General features: G+C 47.0%; 1 protein-coding gene across 4 annotated transcripts in view; it reads left to right on the top strand.

Annotated features, from left to right (window-relative positions):
- DGKA (diacylglycerol kinase alpha) overlaps window positions 1–13,794 on the top strand; it is a 542,794-nt gene that overhangs the window by 378,726 nt on the left and 150,274 nt on the right. For all 4 annotated transcript variants that reach the window (XM_069653799.1, XM_069653797.1, XM_069653800.1 and 1 more), the window contains one exon: window positions 777–894. In XM_069653799.1, the coding sequence (XP_069509900.1) occupies window positions 777–894 (118 nt within the window). The remainder of the gene's footprint in view (window positions 1–776; window positions 895–13,794) is intronic.

Raw genomic sequence — 13,794 nt, 5'->3', positions numbered from 1 at the left:
CTTCTAATCGTTTTCTTTGTTTCTCTTGCTCTTTTTGGGCACATTCATTTTCCTCCTCTGTCTGTATCTCGCTCTTTCCTCCCCTCTTTGCTCTATTTCATTCTACTTTCATCACTCTCCATGTCTTTCCTTTCTTTCCCCTTTCCCTGCACAATTTCCTCCTTGCCTTCTTCATATTTTCTGTCCCACTCCTTCTTTGTCTCCCCTCTCCTTTCTGTCCTCTGTCTCTCCTGCTATGTGTCCTCTCACCCTTTTCATCTACCTTTATTTCCTCATTCACTCTTTTGCTTCTCTTCCTCTTTTCCCTACTTGCTGTCTCTTGCCTTCGTCGTCATCCTTCCTGTTCTCATCCACGCTCCTGCTCCCCACCATTCTCTATTTTTCTCTATGTTTATTTATACACTCTCTCTGGCCACCCTCACCCTTATTTCTCCACTTACTCTCATTAGCCTTTTCCTCACTTGCTTTGTCCTCCCCATCTCTTACTCCTTGCATTTTCTGTGCTCTTTCCTCACTATCTGGTAATTCTTCTTTTCTTCACTCCTTCTCTCGTATGAGTCTTCTTTTTCATGTTCACTCATAATTCTCCCGACTGCCTCATTGCTTCCCTCTCTCCCTTTTTTGTTTCTCCCTTGTTAACTACTACTGCACACACTGTCCTCGCTCCTGCCTGCCTGTCTTTTTTCTTTTCTAACTCTCTACACCCCCACTCTCGCATGCTCACCCTTCACCCTCGATCTCTCATGCTCTTTCTCTTAATGCATTTTCACATCCAGAGCATGAAGGATGACGGGCAGCACATGTGGCGCCTGAAACATTTTAACCGCCCGGTTTACTGCAACGTGTGTGAGACACTCCTCTTCGGGGTCCGGAAGCAGGGCCTGTGCTGCACCTGTAAGTCTGCATATACTTTCCCCTCCCAGCTGGTGTTTCTCTTAAAACTGATGAATATATATGTCACATGAAATTGCCATTCACAATATCTATGCTAGATTGGATATTGTATGCAAATATGTGTTAATCTGTTATATTAAAAAAGATAGGGCGCGCATTGGATGTGTGCATGTTGATGTTATGTTATATTTGTACAGCTGATGTAGAACTCCAGTGTTAAATGTGTGTATGAATGGATATCTATGTGTATTGCTGTGTACTAGTGGATATCAAGTATTTTAGATATTTACACGTAGGAGAATAACAAGATAGTGGGCCTCATTATGACCTAGGTGGTAAGGGGTTAACGGCGCCGTTAACCCCTTACCGCCTAATTACGAGGTCCCTTTGTGGGTCCCTTCCTTAACGGCTGGTTTTACCAGCCGTTAAGGAAGGAACCCTCAAAGGGACTTTCGAGGTAATTACGGTACCGCAATTTGCATTACCGTAATTACTGCCTTCCCCATTCCCATTGAGCCATATGGGGGCAAAAATGGGAATGGGGAAGAGCCAATGGTGAATGGGGAATTACCGCCCCGCCAACCTTGGAATGGGGCGGTAATTCCGCCATCCACCATGGCGCAATCAGTAAAATACCGGCGTCAACCATGGCGCTAATAGCGCCATGGTTAACGCCTGGGTCATAATGACCTCCAGTATCTACTTGGAGGAGCATTGTGGAAAGTACTTGCACATCACTGAAGTATCTAGGTGCTGATATAACTAAACTGAAATTTTCTATAACAACCAGTACATGGTGACGTACACAGCATGTGAATCACAAACAGAAGCCATATGCAAAAATATGGTTACAGGCAATTAACATCTGCTGTATCTTGTGTTATAGCTGCTGTGACGATTCCCTGGATGTCATCACTTCTCCCCAACGGGGAGTCCATTTCCATGTGGCCAGGGAGGTGAGGCTGCTACTGATAGTCCCCCTAGGGGTGGTACCCAGCAGGAGGATCTCATGGGGCGGGATGACTATCCAGGGAGAAAACAGTACACTCCACTGCAATCCCCCTCACCCACCCAACCTTTACCTATTCACCCCATGTACATTTGTCATGTAATCAAAATCATAAGTACTGGGATGAGGAAGAATCTAGTCAATCCAAAGGAAAAGTAGAGTACCAATACTGAGATGCGGATGAGTCTAGTCCACCCAAGGTAGGACTATAGGACAGATACTGGGACGAGGAGGCAATGTGGAGCATGAAGAGCACTCGTGGAACTATTGGGAACATTCTAGTGGTTCCCGAATTCCTATTGGTCAAGTCAAAACAAGAGGGAAAACAGGATAGAGAGAGCAGCACTCCTGAGAGGAACCGCGAACGTTGGGAACGCTTGGCCCACCACCGAACCGAAGAACTTGCAGACAAGTTTAACAAGCGGTCAAAGGTGTCCTCGAAGGGCCCAGCGTGGAAGGACCATCCGGCCAAGAAGAACAGCAGAGGTCCAGATGGGTGAAACCCAGGAACCTCGCAGGCAGGTGAAGACAAGCATGCTGTCGGCCACCAAACGCCATGGAGCCGCTGCAGTATCTGAAAAGACAAGGCGAGCCACGAGGAGCCAAAAGGGAATACAGAGCAACCCAAGACTAACCAGAGAGTGTCGGCAAGCCCCAGACAGGTACAAGGGTTGCCCTGGGGCTATAAAAAAGGGCAACGAAGCTCGGATCTGGGACCCGCACCCACAACAGAAGATCATCATCAGTCATCTTCTTAGTCACAGTACCTGGCAGGATAGTGAATTAGGTCTACCAGAGAGAAGTAAGAAAGGAATTTGAGTCTGAGACCTGTACCTACATCTGAAGAGTAACGTAGGTCCTCTTCTTCGTCGCAGTATCTGGCAGGATAGTGAACGAGGTCGGGGGAATCAAGTCAACAGAACCATAAGGGGCTGGGACCGCACCCTCAAAACTGGGAACCAAGTTGGAATGGAGCGACCAGGGGAAAGTAGACATTGCTAGCCAGTTACAAGTTTGATATATGGCCTAAAGTTTCTCTTAAATCAATAGGAAATGTTCCCATGGAGGAAGAAAATGTTACACTTTGTTGTTTGAATTGTGATTTATATGGAAATGTTTCAAGTATCCTTTACTTTGATATACTGTCAAGCATGAAGTAATGCTAAAAGTGTGCAATAATCTATGTTTTGAACATTGAAGAAATTGGAAAATGAATGGGGTACATTAGTTACCACCAAAAAAAACTTAAAACTGGTGTAAAACCACAAGTAAACACAGTATTCATTTTTGCATAGTTTTATGCTCAAAAGTGTGCACGGAGCCAAGGTCATTTTTGCTAAAGTGATCCCAAAATTGTTTGAAAGTAGACATTCCCCCTGGTGTTGTGAACTGTAAATTAAGAAGTAAGCCTGAGAAAGTCCTGGGGAAGAGTGCAATTCCCCCTGGTGTTGTGAACTTTGAATTACGATCTATGCCTGAGAAAGACCAGGGGAAGCGAGACATTCCCCCTTGTTTTGGGAACTGTAAACTAAGCCTGCGAGAAGGGCCAGGGGAAGGGAGACATTCCCCCTGGTGTTTGCAAAACTGCACTGCTGGTGTACAAGGAGAAGGGAGACATTCTCCTGAGACACATAGACCAGGGGAAGGAAGTAATTCGCCCTGATAGTGGAAAACTAAGAAAAAAGATATCTGGAGAAGGGAGACATTCTCCAGGAACCCAATAGTGAAGGAGAAACTATGGGCAATATGGAATGTTGATTTTTGAAGTGGAACTTTACCTTTGGAGTTTGAATTGAGAACTTTTCTACTTTCTGACATTATAACCTGTGACTTTCTGTTGTGCCTTCGAAAGAAATTGAGAAACCAAGTGAAGGAAATACAAGGAGACAAGAATCATTCTCCTGGTAGCCGAGAGGCCAGTGAAAGGGAGACATTTCCCATGGTATTGTACACTGTGGACATTAAAGAAAGACCAGGGAAAGGGAGTCATTCCTACTGGGAAGGGAGTCATTCCCCCTGGTAAAGAACTTGTGAATCAACTCACCACCGGGGACGGTGATAGCCAGTCCAGGAGAAGGCAGTCCTTCTCCTGGACCAAGAACATTGGAGCAACCATTTCCCTTTAGTTTCTAGTGTAAGGGTGAGAGCTAGGATTTTGACACTGGACGGTGGACTGTTGATGTACACAGAGATTCTGATAACTCTTTAAGATCTTTAGTTGAGGCAGGGAAACCCCTGTTAGAAGTAGGGCTAGCTAGAGTTTTCTTTCTGTATTTCTCACACAATAAAAGTCTATAGCCACCACAATATCACCTGTGCTTCAGTCTTCTCCTTCTGCACCCTTACACTGCGTACTATTGGTTATCTGTTTGTATTGATATACACAAGCAAGTGGATATACCATTTTATAATCTAAGAATAGGCATCTGTTATTACTGATCAATAAAAGCATGTGCATAACTCAATACAATTGATCTGAACCCAAATATAGCTAGGGCAAAATAACCATCTTCAATTGTGCTGTTGTTTTAATAAAAATTTTAGTTAATTATTTTTGAGTTGAGCCCTTCCCCTTTGTTCCATTCCTATGCCATATCAATACAATCCCCCCAAAAGGAATCTTGCTGCCCGTACCCTGCCATGTCCTTGCCCACCCTCTAGTGGATTTGCTCCCTGACCCCCTCATATGCCAGATTGCCGGCATAGCCTATGCCTGACTCCTCCTCCTCTTCCTTCTCCTCCTCTTCCTCTTCCTCCTCCTCTTGGAATGTTCTCCTTCCGTGGGGTTGGAGAACAGACCCGCAAGCTCTTCTCTATGCTGCACAGTCTAATGCTGCTGTTTTAAAAAATATCTGTTTATGCAGCATGTTAATCCGTCTTAAAATAGATGTTATGCATAGTTCACCATCCAGTGGTTGGCCCAGAGAATTTCACTTTCCTTAATTTAAGTTTTTACTAGGTGTCGGCATGGGCAGATCAATAATAGGGTCCTCCCATGATGTGCATGGACTCCCGAGAAGTCTCCTGAAAGTCGCCGCTATCAATGGATTGTGTCTCCGCCATTGGGTCAGAGAGGGTTCCCGGAAGATAACACATCAGAAAGACCCAGCTTTGGAACATGGCATCATGACACAGACTGGCTTTGAAGACCTTATCCCGGCTGTGGACTGTGCAGTTTTATTATAGTGGGTGTCAGTTTTGGTGCCCATTTCCCTTCTTCTTTGTCTTCAGTTTCTTGGGCCAATGAACACAACTCCTTCTAAGAACCTTGGTTTCCCGTGGATTTGCCAACACGGTGTGCGTGCAATGCTAAAGAAAGGAAAAGCCCTGGGCAGAGTACAGCATGGAGGCTGGCAGGTCCATGGCGTTGGTGTCACCGACAGACCAAACTCAGGGGAAGGAACTGCAGGCCGAAATGTCCCCCCCACCCCCGAACCCGAGGAGGAGTGCCAGGAGACCGAGTCACTACAGACTCCTAAAAAAGCAACAGGCATTAAAGAAACATATGTGGTGCACTGGAGCAGTCCTGGACAACGTACTCTCCTAAGAGGCTCCTCCGAAGCACACCTCCTCGTGTCCTAAGTGCAAAGCAAAAAAGCTATATAAAACACATATGTAATACACAAACACCTGCAGAGAAGGATATAACAAGCAGAGAAATACAAGGCCACAGCCAGGCTACCTCTGCAACAAAGGCCAAGACTTTTACAGACCATTTGGATGTCAAGGATCAGCTCAGCTTCTTGCCCAAACCACTCAAGACAGAAGTCTTGATGCCCTTTAGTGGCACATCTCGAGTTAACCTTATCTTAAGAGTCTTCAGTTCTCATCAGAAGACCCAGCTGTCAATAATGTCAAAGTCGCCTCCCGATTCAGGCCCCTCACTCCCTTCCTCACCTGAGGAGAAGCCTTCTGTTGTCTTCTTTTTTCTTTCCCTGTATAAGGATTTATTTTTATGTAGAAAGGGTCTGCCGCAAAACGAGGCCACAATGGTTGTCGGGTAAACCCGGAAACCAGTGACCCCGGATCCGCAGCAGCCAGTGGGGAAAAAGACTAATGGGCAAAAAAAAACAAGTGTTCCTTTGAGCAGAAATTCATTAAGGTCCGTTCTCAGACTCTGAGATGGTAGATACACTCGAGCAGTTCCAATACAAGCATCCAGAGGGAGTAAGTCCACAGAAACAAGAGGAGGATATAGTTATGGAGATGTGTACCCGGGAAAAGCTCTGGGAAGCCAGCGAGAAGGAGGAAGCGGCACGCCAAGAGAAGCACACCGCGGTAAGAGGGGCTCCGAAGAGCCAGGAAGTACAGGAAGGGGAGGAAGGGAAAAGAGGGACTGCGGTGCCTATAAGCGGAGAGAATAGCAGAGTGGAAACAGAGAAACGGTAGCTAGAAAGGGGCACCAGGGGGCACAAGCCAGAAAAGGAGGGCTCACCTGAGCCAAGCGAAATCACACTGGGTGCCACAATACAAGTGGGAAAAGAGCACAGTTGCAACGCGGCCGCCACCGGGCAGAGAGGAACTAAAAGCACCCGGCAGCAGCCATGATGAAAATAGTGTAGACCGCAGCTAGCCGTTTGTAAGAGTAACGTGATGGAACAATATCATGGCAGCCGCGTCTCCATTGGTCCCATATGCGAAAATAGAAGGGACGCATGACAGTATGCCCCCCTCCACCGCGGGAGAACCCAGGCTTGCCTGGGTGAGCACGATAGAACTTTCTCACTAGTCTCGGGGCTCGGACATGAGTGCTAGGTTCCCATGAATCTTTAGAAGACGGATACCCCTTCCAGAAAACCAAAAATTCAAGCCTTCCTTTATGGTAACGTGAATCCCTAATAGCAGACACCTCATACTCCTCATCCTCTTGAAGTCCGTTTCCCTTTTTGTTGTCTGATGGGTGCTGTTGGGATACCTTCTAAAACTGGGCGCAACAGGAACGGGTGAAATACAGAATGGACACGGCCCAAGCTTTTAGGCAACTGAAGGCGGAAGGCCACCGGATTAATCCGAGACACCACAGTGTATGGACCCACAAATTGGGGAGACAATTTGGAAGGATGGATCCACTTGGGCAAGTATTTAGTGGAAAGCCAAACACGGGAACCCACCTCAATAGAAGGTAGGTCAGTGCGTTTTAAGTCAGCCAGCCTTTTGTAACGGCGACAGGCTTCCGTAAGGGCCAGTTTGGCGGTCTTATGTGCCTCGGATATCTTTTGCAATCTGTCATCAATAGAAGGGCACACCGTGTTGGAAGCCATTACGGGCACGATGCCCCTCGGATGTTGACCAAAGGTAGAAAAGAAGGGACTGAGTCCAGTAGCAGAATGCTTGGAGATATTATACGCCAATTCTGCAGAAGACAGCAACTCATACCAATTATCTTGTGTGCTATTGACATAGCACCGGAGGTATTGTTCTAATGTACCATTGAGCCTCTCGGTCTGTCCATTGTTTTGAGGGTGGAATCCTGAGGAAAGTGCCCTTTCTATCCCCAATTTCCAACATAATGCCTTCCAGAATTTTGAGGTAAATTGACTCCCTCTATCTGAAATGATCTTAGAAGGTAAGCCATGAAGACGGAATATGTCTCGAATAAACACCTCTGCCATTTCTGATGCAGATGGTCATCCTGGGAAAGGGGAAAAATGGGCTAGTATGGTAAGAGAGTCCACTGTAACCATTATACAAGTATGACCTTGCGAAGCTGGGAGTTCCACCATGAAATCCGTAGAGATTTGGTCCCAAGGGCTTTCAGGTAAAGGAATCTGTTCCAGAAGCCTGATGGGTTTTTGGAAACAATGCTTGCTTCTGGCACATTGAGTACAGGTTTGGACATACTTCTTTATGTCTGTGGACATGTCCCGCCAAAAAAAAGACCTTCTGATGTGTTCTTCATATTCTTCCTTCCTCGATGCCCCGCAGTGCAATGGTCGTGGCACCAAGACATTACCATGAGACGTAAGTTAGGCTGATGTAGGTACAGTCTTTTGTTGACAAAACAAAGACCTTCCTTCATTTCTACCTTGGTACATGGAGAAGAGAAATCCGGGAGCGGATAATGAGTGGTGGAAGCCTTGACTTGACTAAGAAATGAAGCAATAGAAGCAATAAACACTCTGTCTGGGAAGAGTTTTTCCTTGAGGTCTGCCGGAGGGTGTTCTGAAGCACATCGACGGGAGAGCGCATCCGCCACTACATTCTAATCACTAAATCATAATGAGCGAAGAAGTGTGCCCACCTTGCTTGCTGAGAATTGACACACTCCATATTCTTTAATGTTTTGAGATTTTTGTGAGCTGTCCTGATGGTAAAGGGACACAGACCACCACAGTCTTCACAAGCTAGTTTAATGGCAAGGAGTTCCCTTTCAAAAACTGAATAGTTCCTCTGACTGGCAGTGAGTGTTTTAGAGTGATAGGCTATGGTATGTTCAATACCTTCATGTTCTTGAAGAAGGAACGCTCCCACCGCATTGGCCGACGCATCTGCTTCCACAATAAACTTCTTAGACTGGTCTGGCTGACGCAGAATGGGGGCTGAGCTGAATCTTTCCTTAAGGTCGTGAAATTCAGCTTCAGCCTCCAGTGACCAAGTAAATGGTTTGGTGCCCTTCTTGATTAAAGTCGTGATGGGAAATACCATGGACGAAAAGTTTTTGATGAACTTACGGTAGAAGTTGGCGAATCCCAAAAACCTCTGAACATCCTTAACTGAGGAAGGGGATGGCCAATCCAAAATTGCAGAGACTTTCTTCGGATCCATCTTAATCCCTTCTCGGGAGAGGATGAATCCCAGATAGGGGACAGTGGATACCTGAAATAAACACATACTGGATTTTACCAATAAGTGGTTTTCTTCTAGTCGCTGGAGATCCTCATGCAAGTGTGTTTATTGTTCTTGTATAGTCTTAGAATAGACCAAGATGTCGTCCAGGTAAATGATTACAGTGCGGAACAATAGATCTGAATAAGTGCGATCCATAAATCATTGAAACACGGCAGGGGCATTGACCAAACCAAAGGGCATCACCCTGTATTCATAATGTCCGTATGGTGTCCTAAAGGCGGTCTTCCACTCGTCACCAGCTCGGATACGCAGGCGATGGTAAGTATTCCGAAGATCTAGCTTGGTGAAAATCACAGCTCCTTGTACCACCTCTACAATGTCCGAAATGAGAGGCATCGGGTACCTGTCCCGAATGGTAACGTGGTTAAGCCCACGATAATCGATGCAGGGTCAGAGTTCTGTAGTATCCCTTTTTGTGATAAAGAACAGAGAAGCTCCCGCTGGTGATTTTGAGGGTTGCCTCAAACCATTCTTGAGATTGGCATCAAGATACTCGCGGAGTGCCTCTTTCTCCCTTAGAGACAAGGAGAACATTCTGCCAAACGGTACCAATGCTTCAGGGACTAAGTCAATGGCGCAGTCCTCAGGTCGATGAGGAGGTAAATCATGATCTTCTTTTTCCAAGAATACTCTTTCGTACTCCTGGAATTCGGGTGGTATCGAATGGATTGTGCGAGGCTGTGTTTCCACAGCTTGCAAGGTAGCCAGCTGGTAGCGCTGGGAAGACAAGCAGGACCAATTGCAGTATGAAGAAAAAAAACGGAGTGTGTTTCTGGACCAATCTATAGTAGGATTATGTCGGTGAAGCCAAGCGATACCCAAAATGATGGGGAAATGGGCAGGCCGAATGATATCAATAGAAAGCTCCTCCGTATGGTGTTGGATGGTAACTAGAATACTCTCTGTAGAATGAGTAATGGGCCCAGAGCATAAAGGAGTGCCATCAACCCCTTCTACGTTGAGAACATCTTTGTTTTGCACCCGGCGAATTCCCATCTTGTTGGCCATAGGGTGTCCATGAAGTTCCTGGCCGCCCCACAATCTATGAGGGCTAAAGTATCCACTGACTGTTCCCTCCAGGACAAATGCAATGATACCACCATGAGGCCTGCATCTTCAGTCTGGCGTGCTGGGGCTATAGAAAGCGTGACATAGGGACTTCCATTAACCCCTCGAACTGTGGTCCCTGCTAGGTTCGAGACAGTCCATTTCCAGAACGCCTAGGTGGAACCTCTGGCCAATTACGTAGCAAATGAGAAGCAGATCCGCAGTATATGCAGAGACCGGTATCTATGCGTCATTTTCTTTCCTCGGGAGTGAGTGGAGTTCTCATTGATCCGATCTGCATGGGCTCTTCCTTATTAGAGACACGCGATGTAGGTGAGTGAGCCTGCGTGGTAATAGAAAACCCGAATGCTCCTCTTCCTTTCTTCTTCTCCTGTCTGCGTTCATCTATGTGATGCTCGATCTGCAGCGTCACAGACAGAAGCTCCGAGAACGAAGATGGACAAGGAACTCTTGGTAATTCATCCTTTAATTCCTCCTCCAGTACACGGCATAAAATGGTGAATTGAGCTTGTTTGGCCATCCCGACTCAGTGGTCAAACGTTTGAACCTCGTGATATAGGACAAGAGGTCCATCTGTCCTTGGTGAACCTCAAGTAGCTCTTCACAAGCCATAAACTTGATTTCTGGTCTTTCAAAGGTCTGTCTTAATCTAGCGAGGAAGGCCCCCCAATCCTGTAAAACAGGGTCATCCATTGTGATTAAGGGGTTGGCCCAGGCCAATGCATTGCCCTTCATATTAGAGATTACAAAGCCGACCTTGCTTAAGTCAGTAGAGAAGGTTGTAGGACGAAAGGCAAAGTGCACATTGCATGCCTCAATAAACTCTTTGAGATGCTTTGATGTACCATCAAATTTCCCAGAGGACAGAGCCATGGGAAAGAGGTCGGTGCTAGTAGGTCCCCTGTTTGCCACCAACTGACGCAGTACCGTATTTTCCACCTTGAGATTCTGTACTTCTTGATTGAGATTCCGTACTTCTTGATTGAGAGACTGGACTGCCGCAACTAGTTCTTGGACCTGCTCGGCAGTAGCCATCTCAGGAGGGGTTTGGCGTTGCAATCTGTCAATACTGCCAAATTCACCTCCCGATTCAGGCCCCTCACTCCCTTCATCACCTGTGGAGAAGTCTTCTTTTGTCTTCTTTTTTATTTCCCTGTATAAGGATTTCTTTTTATGTAGATAGGGTCTGCCGCGGAACAACGCCACAATGGTTGCCGGGTAAACCCAGAAACCAGTGGCCCCGGATATGCAGCAGCCAGTGGGGAAAAAGCCTAATCGGCAAAAAAAAACAAGTGTTCCTTTGAGCAGAAATTCATTAAGGTCCGTTCTCAGACTCTGAGATGGTAGATGCACTCCAGCAGTTCCAATAGAAGCATATGGAGGGAGTAAGTCCACAGAAGCAAGAGGAGGATATAGTAATGGAGATGAGTACCCGGGAGAAGCTCTGGGAAGACAGCGAGAGGGAGGAAGCGGTACGCCAGAGGAGCACACCGAGGTAAGAGGGGCTCCGAAGAGCCAGGAAGTACAGGAAGGGGAGGAATGGAAAAGAGGGACTGCAGCGCCCGTAAGCGCAGAGAGAAAAGCAGAGCGGAAACAGAGAAGCAGTAGCTAGAAAGAGGTACCAGGGGGCACAAGCCAGGAAAGGAGGGCTCACCTGAGCCAAGCGAAATCACACTGAGCGCCACAATACAAGCGGGAAAAGAGCACAGTTGCAACGCGGCCACCACTGGGCAGTGAGGAACTAAAAGCACCCGGCGGTGGCCATGATGAAAATAGTCTAGACCACAGCCAGACATTTGTAAGAGTATCGTGATGGAACAATACCACGGCGGCCGCGCCTCCATTGGTCCCATATGCGAAAATAGAAGGGACGCGTGACACCAGCCCATATGTGTAAACTACCCTCTACAAAAGCTGTCTCTGTGTCCAAACCCTTTGCCATTCTTCATTGGTGTCTTGTCAGCTGGCGTGATCTCAGTGAAGGGCCTCATCGGCCTCTTCTCATTGTTGTAACTCGCTCCTGCGATCAAGCCCTTAAATCGTCCATTAAGTTCTTTATGTTCATTGCCTGAGTTCCTTTGCCAGAGTTGGCTACCCGTGGGACCACCCACCTTTGTGATTTTGGGGGTCTGTAGGAGGGGCTGAATACATGGGCAGTGGGCAGGTCTCTAAGCAACTATGGGTTTTGATTACTCTTTACTTCTCTTCCATTGCACAGCTATCCTACCCGGCTATTCCTGCCTCTACGTCACACACTTGCAGGATGACACCCACGCCTGCCCTGTCCAGCCGGTCCGGGCCACCTTGCCATTTCAATGCACCTCGTTATCTCCTGAGAGAGATCTTGGAAGATGCAGGGGTGAAGTCCCGCTGACATCAATTCCTGTGCATTATTGGAGAGTACAAAGCTTGAAATTCGAGCCGAAACAATGGTTGCTGACGTTGGTATTGTAAGAGTGCAGAAGTAAGAGATTGACAGAAAGGTGGTATGTTGATTGCTACACACTTTTACTGAAAAATGGAAGAAGGAAATCTAACTGTCCCTAACTCTAAGAGGGGTTTCCCCACCTCAACAAAAACTAAGGAGCTGTCAGATTGTCTGTAACTAAAACATCCACCGTCCTGTGTCCAAATCCTACTTCTATCCCTTACACTTATAAATGAACTAAACTGGATCAGTCTCTTCTGAGTCCAGAAGAATGACTCCCTTCTCCTGGACGAACACAGTTCACAAGTAGGGGGAATGTCTCCCATCCCCTGGTTGAAATTCTCCTCTTAGAAAAAAGAAACAAAGTTCCAACCGGGTTTAAAATTGTGTAAACCTTAATACCAAGAGAATGGCTCCTTTCTCTTAGTCTTCCTCTGGCTCTTTACAGAGTTCACAAATACCAGGAGGAATGACTCCCTTCCCCTGGTCTTCTTAGGCTTCTCAATATGCCAAGATATTGCCTCCCTTCCCCTGCTTCTCTCTCAGGCACATACGGGCGAGTCAGCAGTACGAACACTGTGACAAGTGGGGCGGTGCGGTTTCTCCCTGCTACCGTTACTGCAGGGAGCCAAACCCTGCGGAACAGACAGCCGCCAAAGCCCGAAGCAGACAACCAGAGGAAGCAGGCAGAAGATCAACTCCAGTCCCAGGAAGTGCTGCCGCCGTACGCAAAGGTCCCTGAAGGTAAAGGTAGGAAAATTGCAGGCTGGCAGAGACACAGGAAGTGCAGAAGGGTCTCCGGAGCACGCCGCAAGGGTCGCTGGGCTGAGGAAAAGACAAAGAAGGGTCTCGGACCCTGAGAAAACAACAGAATGAAGGGGAAAGCTTCCTCATTGGGGTGGTCAAGTAAATCCCAATGACCACCAGGGAATGGGCAGAAAGAGCATGAGAAGTCGCATTATGAGTCATCTTCCTCGTGGCAGGAGAGTGAACCAAGCGGGCCAGGTGAAAGAAGATAACAAGGGTCGGGACCCAACACTAAATAATCTTCAATGTGAGAAGTCCTCTTCCTCATGGCAGTACAGGACAGAGGAGTAAGCCAGGTAGCTCCAGTGCAAAAAGAGGAGAAGAAAAAGGAGCTCCAGAGGAAGGCAGTCATTTCTGATGGACTTGGTGATACAGGCAAATCCTACCAGGAGAAGGGAGCCATCCTGGTACTCACCAACCAGGTACGATTGGTAAGAAGCCAGGGGAAGGGAGTCATTCCCCCTGGTTACAGTGGTGAGCTATACATTGGCCTTTCAGCCAGGGGAAGCGAGGCACTCCCCCTGCTTTTTGGCTGGAAGAAGAAAATCCTGGTTTGCTTTGTGACTTTTTGGAATCTAATACCAAGAGAAGGGAGTCATTCTCCTTGGAATGGAACTTTAAGTGGCTAAGAGTTTAGTTTGAAGTGTAAGGGACAGAGCTAGGATTTGACACACGATGGTGGACTCTTTAAGTTACAAACATTCCGACAGACCCTTTAGTATTTTAGTTGAGGCAGGGA

This window comes from Ambystoma mexicanum, chromosome 3q (genome assembly GCF_040938575.1).
Source record: "Ambystoma mexicanum isolate Mex_15411 chromosome 3q, UKY_AmexF1_1, whole genome shotgun sequence".
Lineage (NCBI taxonomy): Eukaryota > Metazoa > Chordata > Amphibia > Caudata > Ambystomatidae > Ambystoma > Ambystoma mexicanum.
The sequence above is the reverse complement of the archived record's forward strand: the minus strand, read 5'-3'. Positions and strand labels throughout refer to the sequence as shown.